Source organism: Parus major, chromosome 17 (genome assembly GCF_001522545.3).
Source record: "Parus major isolate Abel chromosome 17, Parus_major1.1, whole genome shotgun sequence".
Lineage (NCBI taxonomy): Eukaryota > Metazoa > Chordata > Aves > Passeriformes > Paridae > Parus > Parus major.
In genome coordinates, this window is record NC_031785.1 from 6,138,568 (window position 1) to 6,160,731 (window position 22,164).

Sequence of the window (22,164 nt, forward strand, 5' to 3'; positions counted from 1 at the left end):
TCTCCTGCCATCCTTCATGCTGGCCTGTTGCCATGTTAGGTGTGAGCTGGTTGTGCCAAATTCCCCAGCTCCTGTACCTGCTCTGCCAGCACCAGCCTCTGCTCCAGGCCAGGATATACAAAACGGGCTGAAAATGTACCAGCAGTGAAGTCAGATCATTTCAGAGCAATCTGGCACCTCATTTCCTACATCTGTCACAAGGACACTTGATAGTGAAGTGTCACATTCCTGTAGACATAAGCAAAATAAAGATTAAGACTAAACATTTCCTTGGCACTAAGGACAAACCTTCAAGACGTGGTGTGGCTGCAGAACCTTGTGATGAGAAAGGGTTTTCCAGATGTTTTTGCTGTCCATGGAGGGCATGTCCCTGTGGGTCCCCCTTCTGGAGTAACACAGGGACAAGCCAAGGTTTAGGAGAACTTTGTTTGTGTCCACAATTGCAGATGGGCATCAGCTTCCTCAAACTAACACCAACCTCTTCCAGAAGCAGAAGATGAGCTTCACACCCCCAAATGGAGCTCAGTTTGTTGGCACAGGTAACTGCACAGATCCTTTTGAGTGCATCTCCCCTGCGAAGGGCACAGAAGCATCAACATCTTCCCTGTCCCCTTTGTAGCTGAGCAGGATTTCCCAACAAATACTGGAGCTGAGGAAAAGCCCAGGAAAACATCAGTGGATCCACGCAGGAATGTGGTGAAGCACAGATGCAAGGACTTGGGGGTGTGAGGAGAGGCCAAATGCAGGTGCAATAGCTAAAGATGAGGTCCTTAAAACCATCTAAACTGATTATTGGACAGCAGAACACAGTCACATCAGAAGTATTAAAACCATTCACAACAGGCTGGTGTGGAATCCCTCAGTATCTGCAGCACCCAAACCCAACATGCTCCCTCTTCCTGCAATCCAAGTGCCTCCAACACCTTCCCCAGCAAATTTCCATGCCACCACACAAATCCTGGACAGGAGTTTGTCACCTTGACATCTGCCCTTGGGTGAACAACCTTCATAACTTCCCCATTACAAGACTTTTTTTGTTATCTTAGTCCAGTAGCCTTAAAGACTTCTGTCTTTAACAGAACTGTGCAGTTTGTGGTGGGCTGTGCCTGTGGTGGCTTTTGCAGCGTGTCCTCCAGAGGGTGGCTTGGCTGGATATTCCAGCTTCTAACCTTCAGCTGGAAATGAAGGGCTTGCAGTTCCCTCTAGCAGTTTGCACCTCTGAACTGAAAACCTTGACAGAAATCTAAGGAAGATCCCACTGATATTTGTACTTTCCACTGGAATGTAGAATGTAATTCTCAGTAATGGGAGGAGGAAAATGCTTCTGTCAGAGGACTTCCATATTTAAATGACCTCAGTGAGCACAGGAACACCAGCCTGTGTATTAGGTAACAGTGTCTGGCAGGGGAGGCAGCACTATCTGGAGCCTATGCAGGTCTGAAAGTCTGCCTGAGTTTAAGCATGAGGAAATACAAAGAAGTATATTAGAATAGTAAATGGAAATATAGCACTCTGCAGTAAAAAAAAAACCCAAAAAAACCAACCGAAAGGGAGTGATTATGAGCAGGAATCTTGGCTCTATTGACTCTTTTTTTTTTTTTAAATAAAACAGAAAACAGCATCATGTTCCCAGGGACATGCTGGCAAACAGCAGGGACAGAGTCTGAGAGAATCTGTATTTTATACTTTATAACTTAATATGGCTTTTGCATGATTTTAGTATTTTTATTGGTTCTTAAAACATACACAATATAAACACATGAACCAGCCAGAAGTACAGCACATGGAGGGCGACTGTCCAGCTGTGCCAGCCTGCAGCTGGGAAGGAGCTGGGGTGTTGGGGACCACCCTTGCCTGTGGTATGATCCCAGTCCTGAAAGGGCTCCCTGTTGGGTGCATGGGCCTGTGGCCAAGGGTGGCCTTATTTGGGGCAGGACTACAGGCTTATTCTGCACATTTATGGTGCTGCACTACAGTATGAAGCCAATGTTTCCACTTTCTAGTCGAGTCAGTGCTCAAATCCCAACCTCAGCCCAAAAATAACATAAATCCAACTCTTTTTCTGCTTCCATCCCCTCACACCCTTTTCCCTGCCCTCCTTTTAGCCAGCCACACCACCACCAAAAGGAAAATCAGTGTTTCACCACGGAGCATCCACCCAGAGCTCGGTGGTACCTCCTGGCCCTGCTGCTTCCCATCCAGCCTGGGCTGGGATTTCAGAGCTGCCTTTAAACTTGGGCTTCTTGTTCCTTTTCCACAGATGAGTGGGGTTGGAGCTGGTGTGTTCCCCAGCAGCATGAGGGGTAAGACACGTGCCACAGGGGAGCAGTGCATCCCACTGAGCTGGGCAGCCCCTCTGCGGAATGAGCCTTGCAAGCCCTTGTTGCTGATAACTCTGATCCAAGACAGCAATCACAATGAATAAACCATGTCATCAACCTGATAAACTCCACATTTCAAGCAGGAAGGCCTGACTTGCAGAGCAGCCCACTGGAGCAGAGCTTTCTTCCACCTGACACCACCCTCCTTCCTCTCATCTCAGGGCCAGAACCTTTTTTTTTCTACAGCACCAAGATCAGGCCTCCACGTGAACCAGACATGCCCAGGATATTCACTGAGGATTCAGGAGTCATATCCTGCTGATTTCTTCTAGTTGTTTTCTATATTTAATGGGGAAATCTTAGAAGGGAAGACCAGAAGCAAGCAAGTAACCATCGGAGAAGGCACAAGGTGGCCAGTTCCAAGCTCCAGGCCCAAGCCAGCTGTGGCGACCAGGGAAAAACCAGCTCCTCTCTGGGCCTCCCCCTCTGACACTGTGTGGGCTCCATCTTACAGGTGTGTGGGAGGGAGGCACCCTTTCCCAAAGCCTGTGGCAGATCAGATTCACATTCTCAGTTCTCTAGCTGACAGACCAAAACATCTCCTGGACATAGATTTTCATGAAAACAACACACTTTACCGTAGTTTTTACAAGTTATGTCTCAGGTGACCTCCTGCCCTAAAGCAGTGTCCTGGTTCACAAACTCATCCCTACAGGAACCCAGGGGTCACCAAGGGCTGGTTCACAGACTCACTCGGACACCTGGGATGCCGGGATATCCAGGAGGTCCTTCTTTTCCCTTCAGTCCTTCACTGCCTTTTTCTCCTTTCTCTCCTTCTGGGCCTTGCTCTCCTTTGTCTCCCTGTGGAAGAGAAGAGGGTGGGAAGTTTTCATACCCACACAACACATGGGTCAGTGTGCAAAGCTCTTGCAAGGGAAAACCCCACCACATAATTAATATTTCAGGAGTCTGAGAGGAAGAGAGCCTGCAAGCAAAAGGATGAATGAGGATGAGTCATAATACGCTTGACATTTAAAAAAAGGAGCAAACCCAGGTTTCTTTTCCTTAAAATCTCTTGGCTGAAGGAGAAATAACTCCCCCATTTCACAGAGTAACCTGAACCCCTTTGCTTCTCCTGAAATAAGGCCTGAACCTCCCACGTGAATGAGGCAGGCAGACAAGATTTGAAAGTCTCCCTTGCGTCATCCAGAAGCTCTGAGTTTGGGATGCTGAAAGACTTTTAATAGGATGGGTTTGTCTGGAGCGGCTGCTGGCTCCTGCTGCCAAACAGAAATCAGCCCAGGGCTCCAATAAACACTCTGTGAAACTGTGTCACTGTGCCCTGTAAAGGACCTGTGGCCTGAGCAGTGGGTATCCTGTCACATCACTGCTCTGACAATTACAGAATCATACAGTCAAAGAATCATTTGGGTTGGAAAAGATGTTTAAGATGAATGAATCCAAATTTCAACCCAGCAATGACAAGCCCACCACTAAACCATGTCCCCCAAGTGCCACTTCTAAGGATAGTGACTCCAGCACTTCTTGATCTAATGCCTGGCCACCCTTTCAGCGAAGAAATTTTTCCCAATACCCACTTAAAGTTCCTCTGGTGAAGCCAGTCATTGAAATTTATGAAAAAATCTGTCAGATAATAAAATTTCAATGTTTGGCAAGATCAACCACCTGGAACGCAGACCAGAAATACAATCATGGAAGTGTAAGAAATAAACTTATAGCTGCTTTTCTTTTAACAAGATAAACAAAATATTGTAAATATTTTGTATTATTCAGTATCACCACTCAAAATTATCTGGAGACAATGATAAAGGCCAGTTTTATACTGAGAGCAACATGTGCAGCCAAGCAGCCTTGAGCTTTGAGCCTTGAGCTGAACCATTTTCCTCTTGCACCTGTGTTGGGAGAGCTCAACAAGATCACATCTGGATAAGAGCACAGATACATCTGGTTAAGTGTCCAGAGACACATTTGGGGTGGAAAGAGCTGGTTTGGTTCAAGAGCTCCTGGGCACAGCCAGCAGTGCAAGAGAATACAGAAGCCTTGATTGTCCTTAAGAAAGAGATTTTTGGTCCAACAGTCAGAGATAAGCAGAAGTAGAGACACATGGCAAATAGTTTAACTAGAAGAAGCAATAAACTACATTGTTGTGGGATGGGCTGCTCTTTCTTTCCATGGAACAAAATTGTTGGCCTGTTTGGAAAGGCTGGCTGTGCAGGGACAGGAATCAGAGCCCTGTTCCAAAGGCAAGGTAGCAAACTCACAGCAGTGAGACACAGAGTGAACCCTGAGTGAGATCCTGGGGCTTTGCCAAGGGAAGGAGATCTGGTTTCTTTACTCTCTAACATTGTTCTGGTCAGTGGTGCAGGGGAGAGTGATGGACAATTCTTGATTTCCCTTGCCAGGCCCAGGAATTCCTGATTAACTGGAAATTTGATCTGTAAAGACTCAAAACAGACAAATTGTTGGAAACCAGATTTTGAAGAACTTGACCTTTTTGGAGATCTGATCAGATGCCAAAAAACGTGGGTAGAGGAGTGAAACAGGAGGGGTTTGTTAAGTGTGCTTGCAGTCCTTAGAGGTTGCAGGGCAGAGGTTTATTCTACAGAGGACCCAATAATCCCCTTGGCCTCATCCTGGCTCTGGGAATCACAGGGCCCTGAGTGCACAGAGCTGTGGGTGAGAGCTGCAGCTCCATGGCAGTGAGGTTTACCTTGATCCCATCTGGCCCGAGCTGCCCGCTGTCCCCTTCCAGCCCGGGTTCTCCCTGTGGACAGAAGCAAACACCATAAGGCTGTGCCTAAATGTGCTTTTCCCCGAGCTTCCTGCAGCTGGCTCACAGCAGCAGCCAGGCTGCAGTGATGGGAGCCCAGCCCTGCACTCTGACACGTGTCTTGTCTCATACCCTAACGCTGAACAAGCTCTTCCTGGAGCAAGAGCAGGAATTCAGCCTCTCTATTCTGAGCCACAGCTTCTCTTCCATGGACCTGCTGCTGGTCTGGGGGAAGCCCTCCTTCCCTGTGTAAGAGCAACTCTGAGTCCATTGAACCTGGAGCTTCCCCCTGCTTCATCCTCCTGACCTCACACAGGGAAGGGACACAGCCCCTGCCAGCCTCAATCCACGCATTCATCCCCTCCTCCCATGCCTACACAGTGTACCCAGTGTTTCCTGCTTAAAGCTGCCTTCTGCTCCAGTGTGCCTGGCCCTGCACGGACACAGCCGCTGGCAAACAGGAGGGGTCTGTTCCCACATCTGTTCCCACACTGCCCCTCTCACACTCGGTGTCACAGCGGCATCTGAGAGCCTCAGGCTGCTGAGCTGGGGCTGATGGGCTCTGTGGGGAACCCACAGAAGGAACAGGGGCTGGGAGGGTCATGGGATGCAGAGAACAGGGTCAGCCCTTGCAGGCTGTGGGAGAGCAAGGACAGGACCTCTGGGGAACTGATGAGGCACAGAAGCCCCACCAGAAGATGGCCATACTCACCCTTGGGCCAATGAGACCTTGCTCTCCAGGGATTCCTAACAGGCCAGGATCACCCTAAAAAGAAGGAAGCACATATGGGGAGACAAGCTGTTTACTGACAGTGAGGGAGCACCAAGTACTTCCCATCCCACTCCTAATTTTGACTATTTCTCTCTTTCTCCCACACAAACACCTTCAGCTGTGTTTTCAAAGGCCCAGCAGAGAAGGACACATCTCACAGGCTCTGTTGCAATGATGCTTGGCAGGACAAGGGTCACAGAGGGGTCTGAGCTGCCTGAAGCTGCAGATCCAGAAGGAATTCTCTGGCATGGTCCTTCACAGACAAGCAGCAGGGTGGGTGCAATGTGGTGTGGTGGCAGTGAGGGAGGAAAAAAGCCCCAACAGCTCTTTTAGCCGCAGTTCCAGAAGGACCTGAATCTTTGACAGCAGTTTGATGAGTGAACAGAAGGCAGTGGAGCTGGCAAACAAATGGAGCTTGCCAATGTGGCAGTGGGGGTAGGATGGCCATAGGGCAGCTCTCTGCCATCCTGCCCACCCAATGATCTGCTTTGCATGGAAGAGAGCTCAGAAAATGCAGAAGATTCAAGGGAAAAAGGTTTGAGTCATCCATAAACGTCATCCCACAGCAAACTGCTCTTGGTCCAACTCCTTCCATCTTGGAGAAGGAGCAGGACGGGACTCTGACTCCAAAACTTCCCAGCAAGGCCAGCAGGTAAAGGGGTGTCTGTGCAAATCATCATGTCCTGCTCCAAGGAGGGCCAGCTGGGAGCACTGGAGCTGAAACACTCATGCAGTATCAGGATGCCAGAGACAGGGTAGCTCCAGTGAAGTGTCAGAAGATTTGCCAAGGAAAACATGGCAGAGGATGAGGTGGGGGGTGGGAGTGAAGAGCAGCACAGAGGAAATTGCATTTAATCCTCACATAGAGTTTGTTCAAAAGCTCTGTTCACAGGAGCAAATCTTCAGACCAAGGGGGTTAGGATTAAATAAAGCCCCCTCTGAGCTGCTCAGCACTGGGATTTTACTCAGACAAAGAGATGGCTTTTATGTGGACAAGAAGGTGCATTCATGGTCTGAAGCAGGGCAACCTTCCCCCTTAACCATCAGAGGATTTCAGTCCCCAGACAGCTGAGGCTTGGAAACTGTGTCAGGACCTTGTCTGAGGGTATTTTTAAGTCTGAGACCTTCCAAAGACTCTTCTGGTTTCAAATTAGAAGCTGCCTGGATCTCTGAGTCTCAAGGACTCCTCTCTCCATTGAGATCTGGATCTGCAAAGAGTTGAGCTTCATTTCCAAGGTCCTTCACAGCTCTTGAGGCACAAGATCCCTGGGATGGGGCTTCTCCTCAGCACTGACAGCCTCTCCCTCGGGATGGGGCTCAGGAATTTGTAAAAATGGCTAAAATTTACCCAGTTTTAGGTTTTTTAAACTTCATCTTTTATTGAATGCACTATAAGCTTTGGCTGCTGGAGGGTAAACCTGTAATGTCACTCAGTCCTTCAGGAACACAAGCTGGCATTTATCTCCCCAGTCTGACAGAGAAATTACACTTGGGGTTTTTCTTACCTTCATGCCAGGTTCACCTGCAAGACCAGGTTGTCCCATTGAGCCTGGCGGTCCCTGGGAAAAAAAACCCAACAAGATAGTGAAAAAACCCATTGTAATGGAGCAGAAAGCAAGATCAAAGACATAACTCCTTTAGCAGAGCTCTCCTGGGACAGCCAAGCCCTGGTTGCAATGCAATTACCTCCCTGGAGCTGGCTCAGGGTCCACAGCATCAAAGAGGCCCCTCGTGCCTGGATGTTGGGAGGGCTCTGATCAACTCTCACACCTCCCCTCTCCCCAGCCTCTTCTGCCAAGCACCTTTCTCTGCCTCCTTCCAATCCCTCTGCTTTCTAAGGTTAGTAACCCCACCAGGGAGCAGCACTGGAACCAGCTGGGATAGAAGGGAACAGGTCCAGAATTAGACTTGGAAGCTCTTTGTGAGGGTCCAGCAGGCTGGGCTGGTACAGTGGGTATAACAGAAAGGTTTGGCTGTGCTCTTGCTCTTGCTCCCTGCAGCCCCACTTCTCCATTCCCACTGGTGTGAGCACATCCTCTGCACCAACAGGCTCCTTCTGACGAGGGTCAAGCTGCCCCACAGGCCACATCTTCCAGCTGAGCCCTTGCCCCCCATTCCCAGAGAGGCAGGGGCACGATGGTGCTGCCAGCTAAAGGGAGGTGAGGGCAGCAAGGTGACACTCCTGCACAAATTTTGGCCAGATGAGCATTGATATCCATCAGCCAGCTGTCTCTGGCTGTACAGGGCCAGCAAACATCCACAGGCCAATGCCTGGGCTCAGACCAGAATCCACAGCCCAGGCTGGACTGGCTGAGAGGAAGTTTCTCGCTCTTGTGTGAGCACAGACTCTGGTAGGGGGGTTTGGCATCCCCCAAAGAGCCAAAAGTGAGTGTTTGACCTGGGAAAAGATAAGAATTATGATAGAAAGATGGAAGATGTGAGAATGACCTTGCAAACTGTTCTCACTCAGTCCAGCTCCATGTGCAACCCCTGATAGTGGGGTCACAGTCATTCACTATCTTTAGTACCAAGATCAGTTGGGAGCTTTAATCTTTGTACATTTGGTCCTACCTCTGGGAAGTGTGGGGAATGAGAGTCTGTAAAACAAGCCCCAAGATGGGACAGTAAAGCTTCTCTTTAAAGGATTTGAGTGGTTTATTTACTTATGATATTTGCATTCCAGACAACAATCTCCCTTCTCTTTACAGTTGGGAATAAAGGAAAAAAGAGCACATAGTCAAGGGAGCTACCCAGGGAATAAAGCCAGTTCCTGGCTTGCTGAACTGGATTCAAGCAGAGGAGGGAGCAGGGTGTGTGTTGGGTTTGTGAACAAATGGTCATGTCACGCAATGAGAAAATTCAAGCTCCAATGAAAGCAAAAATCCTGCTTTGGTTTCTCCAGAGGTGCCAGTGCAGAGAAAGGCTCCTGGAGGAGTTACAGATTTGAATGAAGGTCTGTACTTTCTTGGTTGGCAGCATCCAGAGTGGCTCAGTAGCTGCTTTCCAGCTCCCTAGTGTGGTTTACCATGCTGAGAGCTCGCTCCATCCAGTCCAGCAGCCATGAGAATGGAAACTTTCATGACTCACACACTTTGCATAGACTGCATTCAAAGCCACCTTCATGTCTGTGTTACAGCTCAGGACCTGCAGAAAGGAGCTGTGCAAGGGGCACTGGCACACGTGATAGAAAGAGCCAAGACTATATTATTTTAAGAGGACTGAAATGAAGCCAAAAGTGCAGAGGAGTTGGGGCAAACCATGGAGGCATCCCCTGCACTCCACTGGGGCACAGTTTGGCAGCTGCTGCTGGGTTTTGGTGTGTTTGTGTCACTGCTTCATGGCAACCACAGCCCAGCAGCACCGTCAGCAGCAAAGGCGTCTCTGAGCTTCCTGCAGTGGCTGCAGCAGCCTCTGCCCTGCCATGGCCATCTGGGTGGGCTGGCAAACCTGTGGTGTGTCAGCAACAGCACCAGGGAGAGGGAAAGACTGGTACTCAGTCTGATTTGTGCTTGTATTGGCTCCCTGACTCTGCACCCTGGTGCAAAAAGTTGGTCCCTGCTGTGGTCACCCTTGAAATGTATCTTCTGTTGAGAAGATGGGGCTGCACTTCCACCAGCTGGGTGTCTGTGGCCTGTGATGAAAAGGGTGCTTGAATTTCTGATTTTTACTGCTTGTTTTGGAAGCTGGCTTTCAGATTTAAGGGGAATCCTTCCTGCTCGTTCCACACTGCAAGGTGTGTGGAGGGATGTTCCCACATGTTTACTCCTCCCTCAGTCCTGCCACTCCTGATGGAAGGGGAAAACAAACAGGAACAAAGGTCAGACCTACCTTATGCCCCATTTCTCCCAAAGGCCCGGGTGGCCCCTGTGGTCCTTGGGGACCCTGCAAAATAGAGACACAAGGCTCTTTTCATACAGCTGCTTTCATCTCTGAGGGGCCATCACTTCCATGGTCTGTAGGATAAAACACCACTTCCCTCCCACATCTCAGAGGAGTTCTCACTGTGCAAGATCTGGCTAGTGGGATGGAGAGACCAGCAGTGGGTGTGCAGAGTCACCTTAGCAGGCAAAGAGCTCAGAAGACCCTTCATCTTCCTGGGTCCCATCTAAAACAGCTGCAGTGGGTAATCTGAAAGTGTCTGGTTAACTCTCTCCCTCCACAGTCCAGCACTGCTGGCCCTCCTTGAGGTCTGTGTCTTTCCCCAGTGACTCCCCCAAAGCTGTGGGCTCAGTTCTGACACCATCAGCCTCCCTCCTGCTCCCCCTTCCACTCTACTACCTACACTCCAGCTCTTCTGTTACATCTCACCCTGTCCAAGACCCAGCCTTGCCCTTCTTTTCTACCTTCCCTTCCAAAACCCACCCCAGGCTGTATCCTACACTCTCCCTGGTAGATCCATGGCTCCCTTTTGCTTTCCAGGGGTCTGACCTTGTCTTTCCTTATGGCTCCTAGGACTCTAGCCAAGTCTTTCACATCTCTGACCACGCTGGAGTTGGCAAGGACAGAGAAGCTGGGAATGGGATAAGTGGTGGGGAAGAGACAGAGAAAGAAATGAAGTGTCTGTGTGCAAGGAAAGACAGATGGAGAGAGAGTGATAAGAGACTTGCCGGGTCTCCTGGAGCCCCTTTTGCTCCTGGAGGTCCAGAAGGTCCTTGGATACCCTAGAAAAATTAAAAACACCAGGGTCAGCTTCAACCCAGCAGCAATCCTTCACATCTCTTGGCAGAAATGTGCACCTCAAAAATGCTCCAGAGAAAGGAGGGGAGAGTTGGCCCTGTAGGTGTGAGATGTGGTCCAGATTTTTCCTCCTGGGCCAGGACTCAAAACTTAAGGACTTGAGGTTATGAAAGGAAGTAGAAGGGATGGACACTTACTGGGAAGCCACGTGCTCCAGTCTCCCCAGTCTCCCCCATCTTGCCCTGTGAAGACACAGTTACAGCAGTTATCAGCTGGGGATGTGCTGACACACCTGTGGTGTGACAGCCCTTTGTCCTGGAGGGCTCTGAGGACGTGTGGGTGTCCCCAGGGCTGGCAGCTCTGGCTCTCACAGAGGACATACCTGCAGCCCATCTGGGCCCACCCTGCCTGGCTCCCCTGGTCGGCCCTGCAAAACAAAGAGACAAAGACGTGTCAGCAGGAGCACAAGCTGTTGGTGAGGTTCCTCTGCCCCAGCCCATCTGCTCTTGCATTTTTGTGCCTCAAATTCCCCTTCCAGCTCCCTGCAGCTTTTGAGAGGCCAAACGCCCGTGATTGTGCGCCAAGGAACACCCCAGCCAGCTGGGAGTGTGGGCAAGGGCCCTGATACCAGTGCTGGGTAGATTTTACTCTGGTTGCAAGACAAACTCATCCCTGCTGGTTGATCCTCGTGGAGCAATCGAACATCCCTGTTCCTGGATGTGACCTTGAGCATTTCAGAACACAGCTGAGAGCAGCCTTGGCACTCACCTTGACACCTCGCGACCCTGGCTCGCCTACGGGTCCATCAGGCCCTCTGGCACCCTAGAGGGAGGCAAAAGAGTGGCAAAAATAAGAACACAGAGGATATGGCTCACTGGAAAAATCCAGCTGTCACTTCAGCCTTGGCCACCAGGACAGTCCATGAGATCAATCCTGGCTAAGCCAACTTGTACCTGCTCGGGTTGAGCACAGCAGCTCAGAGCCCAGGACTAAAAAGATTCTTTCTCTGTTTTGTTGCTTCATTTCTCACCGTTACCAGCACACAGCACTTTTTATTCCTGTTAAACCAACTACCAAGCCAGAGGAGAAAAGCAGGCCAGGAACAGCCTTATTTTCTGACAATAGTTTTGCAATGCACAGACAAACTTGCAGCTCCAGCCTTATTGACAACAAACATTTTCCTTCCTAGAAACCTTGCTTGTCCAACACCTTTGTCCTTAACCCTTGCCACACCCCAGTGTCATACAGTGGTGGCATAGAGGTGCACAACCCCCAATGTACAGGACTTTCACACTGTCTTGGGCCCCAAACTCCTCCCAAAGAGAAAGGTGTATTTGCTGGCAGCTGAACTCCAAGGCCTCAGCTACAGCTATGTGATATTTGAAGATCTGGCTGCTGTTCAGGACCAGGCAGGTGCTTGTGGATGTGGAAGTGGAGGTGGGGAGGTTCTGGTGCCATGGCCAGCATCTGCTCCTGGGTGTGTGAGTGGGCAGTGGGCACAGGGACCTCGGGAGGTGTGTGGGACAAATGAGCAGGTGTGAGTAACTAAAATTAAACAGCTCATGGTCCAGCTTGGGCATCACTGAGGAAGGGGCACCCTCGTTCTTTTAGAGGGTTCCAAGTGAGGGCTCCTAGGAAAATGGTAAGGATATGATCAGAGAATCACAGAAAAAATGGTTTGGGTTGAAAGGGACTTTAAAGACCATCTATATTTCAAGCTTATTTCACGAAAGCTGAACACACAATCCTCTGCACCATTTGACCCCCCAGAGACCAGTGCATCACACTGACAGAGAATAAAGAGCCAAGGTGAAAGAAAATAAGAGTTAAAAAAGGCCATATGAAGAGACTCTATTAACAGATGTCATGTTTATAATCAGTTCATGAGCTCAGTTAGGACTCTTAGGCACTACTGCAATATAAATAATAAATAAAAACACAGAGTGGTGCTAGATTGTAGTGGTAAGAGGAATTCTGAGAGCTGGCCAATGCAGAAAGGGAAAACAGGAGCCAATGTGCTTAATCGGGATGCAAACCCAGTGCCAAAAGTAATAACGGGGCTAGGGAGCCAGTGTGTTAGAAAAGCAACTCCAGGATGACAGGCAAAGAGAGACACTCACAAAGAAAAGCAGTGTACAGCAGAAATGTATAGGAACCCCAGCCAAATTATTACAGCAGACAAACATTGTCAATATAAAATAATGCAAAAACTCCTACTGAGCTTGGCAAAGCCCTGTGCTGCTCAGAGGAGCAGGGAGTGAATAACCAAGAGCCTGTATTGCACTGCCAGTATGGCACAGCAGAGTGCTCAGCCTGGCCTCCAGGACAGACAGACAGACAGACAGACAGACAGACAGAGGGCTGTGCCCCAGATGGGATCCCCACAACCAAAGGGGTGTTTCACAGCTGGGCTGTGCTGCACAAATGTCACAGCACCTCTCACCAGCCCCACATCCCAAGTGCTGTGGCTCATGCTGGCCCCTAGATCAGAGAGAAGTAAAGACCAAAAGCTTTATTAAGCCATGTCCCTATAAACCTCAAAGCACAATGACAAAGACCAGAAGGTCACTTAAAAGCAGGGCTACTGACAGCTTGAGTCAGACAGCCCTGTTACTTGGGGTGGTGGAAGAGCAGCTTGGAGGCTGCCTGGGGTGACTGGAACACGCAGCAAATCCCAGACCTGCACTGGGAAGGGAGGTGTCAGCATGGGAATGATGCTGGGAAAACATCCTCAACAACCTAATGCTCATCCTCCCTGGAAAACAAACTGTTCCCCTTTCCTTTGAGCAGCCACTTGGATATTTGTGCAACTACATCTTTGCTATCTGAGATGATGTGGTGACCTGCTAGTGAAGCAGGGGAAGGATGTGCAGAGGGCAAGAATACCTTTAGCTCAGGCCTGGAAGAAGGAGCAGGGATCAGAAATAAGTGGGACGTGGAAATTACAGTGATGATCTGGGTTGGGAAGTTGGGCAGGAAACTGGAATGAGCCCCTCCAGACCCATCTTCTGTAGCCTGTCCTGCCCTGTCCAGCCCCTTTGCCAGTGCAGGGGCTGCTCTGAGCCAGGTGGAGGCTGTCAGGTGCTCAGTGGTGACTGTGGCTCTCACCAGGCTGGCTGGGGAAGTGTTTACAGCATCCTCACCTCTTCCAGCACAGCCCTGTCACCAGCATGGCAGGATGTGCCAGGGCAATCTCACTTCACAGCAGTCACCTGCCTAATCCCATCACAACACATCTCATCTGCATCTGAGCTGAAGAAAGAGAAAGTGATTCTCTATCCTCAATTGTGTGTGGCAAGCTTCATCTTCTCCAGCCTCCTGGGCTGAAACCTGGGCTAAAGGCTTCCCCTAATCCACCCTGACAGGAAAAGCTACATGTAGTCAATTAGTTAAATTTTTAAATCTCTCTTTTTCTGACAACACTGGTTAGAGATGAGTGAGTGAGGTCCTGGCAGCTCCCCAGGAAGTGTCCCAAAGCCAGGAGCCTCAAGGTGCCTTCCCCCTGCAGGCTTGGCAGCCTGGCCTTGCCAGCAGGGCTGAGCACAACCCCTGGGGTCCCCTTGGACCCTCAGTGCCCTTTGGTCAGTGGAGGCCAGGCCAGCATTTCCAGTGCTGAACAACACCAAGCAGTGTTATCAGATACCCCAGACTGAACACGGGGTTGTGATGGTGCCTGGATGTGAACGGCTCACAAAGGCAGGGGAACTCAGCTCCAGGCAGGTGAGGCAATAGGGATATATCCTGCTGCTAAAGTGGACAAAATTCCTGCAGAACTGTGTGCTCAACAGGGTGTTTCTGCAGAGCAGAGCTGCATTCCCTCCTGTTGAACACCTACTCAGAGCTCAGAGACAGTGACCAGCCTCTGAACTGCAGCATGAAGGAGCACTCAGTAGCTCCTCTCCAGAAACCCAAGGCTCCTTCCTTACCCAGTTATCCAAATATTGATATTTCACTATCACAGTCTGGCCAAACAACAAAGCAAGCAGATGCCTTGAGTGAAGCCAAAGGGAGACATCCCTGGCCATGGATCTGGAACGAGCTTTTCCTCAAACACTTCTAAGGCTTTCTCAGTCAACTAGAAAGATCCCTGGAAGCCAAACAATACCCTCCACTTCTCCATAAACAACAACTCAGCTGGGCTTGGAAAGGCAAATATTTTCAGGTTTGTTTAGATAACACCACTTTACAAATCCCTGGCATTTACAAATTGCTGGAGTTGGTGATGCTGGAAATCATCAGGTCCACGTGGCAGAGGCAGCAATTCTTTCCCTCTGGCATGGAGCAGCAAAGGGCCTGGAGTGCAGGTGTGCTCCCCTTATCTTGGATTTACAGGCTTCACCTGGGCAGCAGCTGATGCAGGAGCTGGATGAATGAATGGCAGAGTGGAAAAGAGAAATGTGCTTTGGGATTTGAAAAGCTCCTCTGTATCACCTGAGCCAAAACCCAGCAGAGAGAGGATAAAATTATAGAAATAATGACAAGCACCTTGGCCAGGAGAACAGGGCAAGGTAAGGCACTTTACAGCAGGATTTCAGCTTTATAATGTGAGTTACAAAATCATGGCCCTGGTTGATATTCAGCCTTTCATAGAGATTCCCAGTGTTTTTGATGACATTATCCTTACCACACATCCTCCTGCTGTGAGGAGCTGATTAACAGAAATGTTCTTCAGGATTTAAGTGACATAGGGCGAGGGGCTTGCTGGACCAACTGCCTCCAAATTTAAACCTTGATTTGGTTCAATAATTAGGTTTAAGCATGTACATAGCTGTCGCTAGCTGGATGTTAAGCACATATCCAGTAAGTGCTACACTGAGCACAGATGAAGGGAAATGAACCTGGGCTCACATGTCCAAGTTTCTTCTCCTTGGGGAAGAGGAGAAAGGAAATAATATTTGAGGAAGATTGCCCAGCATCAGTTTGGTGGAATAAACAAAGACTTGTGAAGGAACAATAGCTCTGTCAGGACTAAAAAGAAGGCTACAATTTTTTAAAAGCTTTTCTTTTTAAAATATACATATCTTGACAATATAAAACCTATCACAACATAAATGCAGAACCCAAAAAGTCTCCATTGTTCTTTACAATCAAAACCATATTTGCTACTTACGTTTCCTTCAAAAGCAGAGTAACTTTAATGAAGCATCTACAAACAGAGCTCATAGAATCCACAAACATCTGGCAGGGGCTGCATTCATGTTTCCACTCTGAACTGAATTACATCCCTACTGCAAGCTAGGATTGACAGGGTAATGTCTGAAATTACAATTGGGGGATCATTTCCCCATCCTGAGTGAAGCAAGAGCCGGAATCACAGGAGCAAGTAAGCAAACATAGGATACTATGTGCCTGGAATATCTTCTAAGGGTATGAAGAGAAGGAAAATGTGAATGAGAGAGATTCAAAACAGAAATCCTCCAGGCAGGAGACCTGCTGGTTCTTACAATACTGACTTCTCTACATCATATCCACTGAAATCTGTAGAATTTCACAGCAAAGGCCAGGTTCCTCCTTCCTGCTGGGGATCTCAGAGAGCACATCCCTCTGCCTCACAAATTCTGTATGGATTATATCACTGCACTGCTCCAACAACACCAGCTCTCCACCACAGCACAGCCCAGCAATGGGAGCTGAGAGCAGGAGCACCAGCAGCAGATCCAGAGGCTCAGTTCTTGCTGGTAGAGCTTCAGGCAGAGTTTTACCCCGCTCCAATACTGAAAGTGGGAGTAGGTAAAATGTATAGTTTACTCCAGTCTATGTCCTTGAAAATGAAACATGGAAACAGATCCTTGGAGGGAGAAATGCAAAATATGTTGTTGTTGGGGCCTTCAGCAGAACTCATGTATGCTTGCTATTAATACTTTGTAAAGCAGCTGGACAAGGAAAAACAATCCAAGCAGGAATGCTCCTGCAATAAATAGGAGAAGAAAGATTGAAGAGCTCAGTGGGACGGGGGCTGGATGTCACAGGCAGGAAAACAAGCAGCTTTGGCAGGTCTAGAGGTCAGTGTCCTGTCGGCTGTCACCCAAACAGGGTGGGGAGAGCCACACAAGAACTGACTCTGATTGTCTGTGAGCTCTTTGTTGGGGAAAATGGGAACTGATCGCACTGCCAGTGGTGCCAGGCGGGGTGAGGAGTCACCTGTGCTTACAGGGTGGCTCTGTTGAGGTATGTACACATAAAATCAGAGCTGGAAAAATCCTTAGAAAGGCAAAGGACATGCTTATAATATGATCTACTGACAATGCAAAGCACACTTTCCTCACATGCCTGTGGAGCCCTGCTGGGAGAAGTCAATCCTGTGGGACTGAGGGGAACACATGGGTAGAACAGCCCAGTTCTGTTTCTGTCAGCCTGGTCTCTTAATTCTATGTCATGACATACCCTTTTCTCCTTCATCTGCCTCTGGTTATATCACAACACTTCATATCTCAGCTATTTTTTCTCCCATAGCAATGAAGGCACCTTTTCTGGTTTTCTACCTGCACCCTTTCCCACAGCCCATCTATATCTTCAGGCAATTAAATCTTCATCATTCTCACCAGAAGCATCCATAAACTGTGTTTTGACATGGCAGCTAGTTGGAAAAGACAGGCTGGACCAATTCCATGATAACCTGTACTCTGGACACCCCTCTGCCCTCACACATCCTTTGCAGTCACTTCCCTGCTAGGATTTGTTTCAAGGACCACACAGCCTTAATTATGGAGGTGCTGCCCAACTTCTGCTCATCTTCACACCCCCAGACTAGACCTCCAGATTGTTTTTCCAGTGTTTGGAAGAGGAGAGGGATGAAAGCTCATGGAGAGCACTTACCCTGCGGCCTTTCATCCCTCGGACCCCTGGTGCACCACGGGCTCCTGCCGGACCCTGCAAGGGGAAAAAGGAAACAAAATGAGGAAGGCAGAAGCTTTGGTAAGACCCTAAATTCCTATATGATCTGCAGAGCCCTCAGATGCACACCCTTGACCAGCAGATTGATTCATTAAACACTTGCTAAAAACATCACCATTTTTACTTGTCTATAAATGGCTTTTTTTTTTTTAAAGTCATGGATTGTCTTTGGATTGTGAACATTTAGGCCAAAGATCCTGGCTGAGGTTTGTATGCTTAATGACCTGCAGCCTGTTATCTGTGTCAGTGGTGTGATGTGAAGCTGAACATCCAGAATCTTCTGAATCTATTAAAAGCAGCTGTTGCTCAGCATATGTTCAAAAATAATAATAACCAGGATCTGGTTTTTAGATGTCAAAATACAAAATCAGACACCTCATCTTTGGTATCCAAGTTTGATCTTTTCAGCTAAATACTATCTTAAAATAAGTGTTGCCCTATTAATGCTGCATAAATATTGATACTGGCAGACAGATATTAATTTAATGTGAACTGTTGGTGTTGTGGATGATCCTGTTCTTAAAATTACAGAAAGACTTCAGGTTTTCTTTTCATCTGGATTTGTACACACATGACTCATTAATGTGCATACAGAAAACACAGAAAACCAGTTTTTTTCCCCTGCTAAAATATTTATCAGAGTAAAAAAAAAAAAGGATGTATTTATTTAACATGATGTAATTCTGTATCACAGCTTTTAAACCTGATATTTAAAGTTAGTGCCTTTCTGCTGTCAGAAGAGAAAACCTCAAAATGACACATTCACTCCTTGCTCTCTCAAACATCCCACATCAAATTTGGCTGTTTATATATTAATAGCTTTTACCAACTGTCAGCCCTGCAAACTCCACCATGGATCAGAGGAGAATTGGACTGTGATCTTCCTACTGCTCCTACTGCTGCCATTTATGAAGATTCTGCTTTTGTGCATGACATGTTCAGGATATAAATGCTGAGCTGTTCTCAGTATGGAAAAGTCAGCTGACTGTAACTGCATTTGTGATCACAGCACATCTCAGTGTTGGTAGTGAGGATAGCAATGACTGGCACAGGCAGTGGATGTGTTAGATGCCTGTTTTATAGAGATTTTGATGATAACCATGGACTGAAATGAAGCCCTTAGTTGGTATTTGGAATCTCCTCTGGAAGTCTCAGCCTGTCCCAGATAGCTTATGGAAATACAAGGACAGAAACATTCATGATGGCAAATGTTGAGGGAACAGCTAGATACCCTGCTGGAATTTCAGTGAACTGTTTAGGAGAAGATACATGGCCTTTAATATTCCTATATATACACATTATTTTCAAAACTGTATATTAACAGAAAAGATGCAGCATAATGGTAAGAAGAGGAAAAAGGAATTCACATGCCTCAGAAAGCTGAAACCAAGGGCAAAGTTTCCTACCATTGACTTTGCTTCCCATTTCCAGTCATCCTTTGTTGAATTAATCAGCCATCACTGCTAAGGCTCATTCAAAGATTTTAACAGTTTAGGACAAACAACAATTGCATGCCTCAGGTCTGGCTTGAAAGGCAAATAAGGAATGTTTGGTGGAAAAACAGCTGGAGTTAATGAGTGGGGATTTGATATTAGGAGATTATTTGATTTACTGGCTCTGTGGGGAAGTTTGGCTTATTGAATTACGACTTTTTAAAATGCAGTTGTGGAGCAAACATTTTGCTTGGACGAATTTGTTATTTGCCTGCAGGAGAAGAGGGAATTGAAGGAAGCGGAAGGACCCAGGGACCCTCTCAGCTCCCAGAGCCTTGCTGAGAGGTTTTGGTATCTCCACCTGGATCTGATGCCTCAGCTCATGTTATTGTTATGGCCCAGTGAAGACAGACAAAATTTGGCTTTGGTTGAAGGTACATTTAGTGGTGCAGGGATGGTGCTCAGGGCTGGAGCTCTCTGTCACAGAAACTGCCTCGGCCATGGGTGCTCACAGGCCCAGAGCAGGAGGGAGCCCACTGCTCCAGCTGTCCCCAACTCAGGTAGCAGCTAACATGATGGGAAGTTGCTAAAAATTAATCTACAGATATCCATCTGCTCCCCTCAGCTTCTGTCAACAGCAAGTGCTGCCATGAGGGGTCACAGAGCAGCTCAGGGCTGGGGGCTGCAGGTGGCATCATGCTGCTTTTACTGTAAGGAGCTGGCTGGTGCCACCTTGCTGCTCTCCAGGCAGAGATGGGTCACCATGAGTGCTGCTTCACCTCAGATTTTCTCTTTTTTTCACCTCCACTCACTTGATACTGCACAGTCTGTGCCCAGGCAGCAGCTGCCTGCAGCCAGTGTACCCAGAGCATCCTCGAGCTCCTGGCAGTGGCAGAGTTGACCCTGGTTTGGAGGCCACACCTTTGGCACTTCCCAGGCATTTCACTGCTGTGCTCTTCCTCCCAATTACCAGCACTGTGGGAATTCACACACTGAGCAAAATCCATTCCCTTCACCCACCCAGGGCTGCCCTTCTGTTGGCTCCAGCAACCCTTGTGCTGCTGGGAGAGCCCAAACTACATCTAAAGAACATCTGTGGGAGACTGGAGCCAGGCTAAAATCTGCCTCCATGGCAATTGCATGCTCCAGCCACGGCTGCAGTGTGCCAGATGAGCCTGTCCAGATGGAGGGACTGTCTGGGGGAGCTGCTCTGCTGCTCCTCTCATGCCAGCAGGGCTTTGACCATGCAGGACAGTCACACTGCATGACGTGGTCACTGTGATAAATGTGATAAATGTGATAAATGACTGTGATGCATCACCATGGTGTGATCACCACACTGCCAACCATTCCCAGCCCACAACACCTTGAACTAGGGAGCTTGTGTCCTGCTAAAAGATTGAGGCTGGATTGTGACTTCTGCATCCCTCCTTAGGGAAATGGGCTACAGCTTTCTGAATTAAGCACTGTTCTTTTCCTGTGTCTCTTTCCATGTTGCTCCCACCCATGTCCCACCCCTTTCCCCATATCTCTTGTTCATATCAAACTCAAATAAACTGGAATACAGTTGCTTGACTTAGCCCATGAATGCCCAGGGTGTGGTATTAAAAGGTGATGATAGCCTTTACTTACTGTTGGTCCAGGGATCCCAGGAAAACCCACTCCTCCTGGCATCCCAGGGTGCCCCTAAAAGGGAAGGAAGAACATGCCTGCTGTGAATATCCACAATCTGCACAGACCTTCTTCCTCCAAGTGGGAAGACAGGGAAAATGGTATTGTTGGTTGCTTGCAAGGTCAGGCAGATCTGATATTTTCAGGGTAAATTTGCTCAGGGGCAGAAGGAAATGGCCAGGCTGTCACTACCCCAGCTCCAACCCGGCCAGCAACATCAGCAGCAAGATTTTCTGAACAGCATAGAAGAGAATGGGCTGAAGTAATATGAAAATATGTCTTTGGGTCTTGTACTATGGTAGGCAGGAAACGAGTGTCAGAGCAAGACAAGATCCAGCTGAGGTCCCCACTGTTAAATTCCTAAATGTAGATCCCCGAAAGGCAGCGCACAGCAAGGCACAGTGACTGTGCTGCCCGAGCACTCTGCACTTCCAGCTGCTCTGGGCAGCTTGGAAAAATCCTTATTGGTGGGCACTGTGTGTTCCAGAGCCAGGATGCTTGGGAACAGACAGTCCTTCAGCTGATAGAGCCACAGAACACACCTCAAAACTGAAGGGGAAACTGCTGGATACAACTTCTGGGGACAGGCTACGCCTCAATATCCACCCAGTCAAATGCCCATTCCCATCCCCACAGACATGGGAAGAAATTGCAGCTGTTGCCATGAAACTGAAAGACCAGGAGAAGCTGCACCCTTGGCTAAGACAGAGACAGAGGCAGCAGCAAGAGTGAGAGAATGCAGACTTACTCCTTACCATCGACCCCTTGACTCCTGGAGGGCCTGGGGGTCCCACTGAGCCACGGTCACCCTGGAGAGAGACAGGTGCATAGGGAAGAGTGATCCAGAGCAATGAAACAACTAAAAAATTCACCAATTCATGTCTATGCCATCAGCTTTCTACCAGAAATGCTTCCAGTATTACTCTCTTTCCATCCCTCTCATCAGAGTAGGGAAGGATTGCAGGAATTAACTAATCCTCCACATCCCAAGAGAGGGGACTTTTGCCATCAAAACCACCAAGGTGTGAAGGAAACAGGCACATCACCTTCAATTCCAAACAGTGCTGGGACTGAACACAAGGAAATCTCCAGCCCTTCCCACCCAAGGCATGACATGCCTGTTCTGCAGTATCACAATCCCTACGTGTGTTGGCAATTTCAGAGCCATGGATTTAGAGGCCCTGCTGAGAGCAGGGAATCAAGGTGGAAAAAACCAGAGGTGCTGCCTGGTGCTTTCAGAGGAGACTGTGGGTGTTTTAGGGGAACTTCCTGTCCTGTGGCTCATGCTGTGACCACAGTGCCAGCAACAATGATGTTGATTTATGAGGGGCTTGGAGCTGGATGACTCCTCAGCCCACCTTAAAGGTAGGATCCCTTCTAAAACAAGTGGTTGAAAAGCTTTATGTTCTAAAACATTGCTTATTCACCACAAAAATCTTCTTTATCCCCTCATGCAGGCCATCTCACTTGCCATGAATACATCCTTGACCCAAAGGTAGAAGACAAAATGGTTAAGCCCCCAGGAGCACCACCATAACCTGTTGATGTGAGGGTGACATGAAGGTGTGGCTTTAGTAATGGGACACATCTCCTTTAGGACACATC

General features: G+C 48.4%; 1 protein-coding gene across 2 annotated transcripts in view; it reads right to left on the reverse strand.

The window, feature by feature from the left end:
- LOC107212173 (collagen alpha-1(XXVII) chain-like) overlaps positions 1–22,164 on the reverse strand; it is a 138,796-nt gene that overhangs the window by 31,020 nt on the left and 85,612 nt on the right. For both annotated transcript variants that reach the window (XM_015645143.3, XM_015645146.3), the window contains exons 26-37: positions 21,315–21,368; positions 20,521–20,574; positions 17,378–17,431; positions 11,330–11,383; positions 10,944–10,988; positions 10,759–10,803; positions 10,492–10,545; positions 9,713–9,766; positions 7,390–7,443; positions 5,825–5,878; positions 5,053–5,106; positions 3,075–3,182 (exon numbers count right to left, since the gene is read on the reverse strand). In XM_015645143.3, coding sequence (XP_015500629.1) covers positions 3,075–3,182; positions 5,053–5,106; positions 5,825–5,878; positions 7,390–7,443; positions 9,713–9,766; positions 10,492–10,545; positions 10,759–10,803; positions 10,944–10,988; positions 11,330–11,383; positions 17,378–17,431; positions 20,521–20,574; positions 21,315–21,368 — 684 coding nt within the window. The remainder of the gene's footprint in view (positions 1–3,074; positions 3,183–5,052; positions 5,107–5,824; positions 5,879–7,389; positions 7,444–9,712; positions 9,767–10,491; positions 10,546–10,758; positions 10,804–10,943; positions 10,989–11,329; positions 11,384–17,377; positions 17,432–20,520; positions 20,575–21,314; positions 21,369–22,164) is intronic.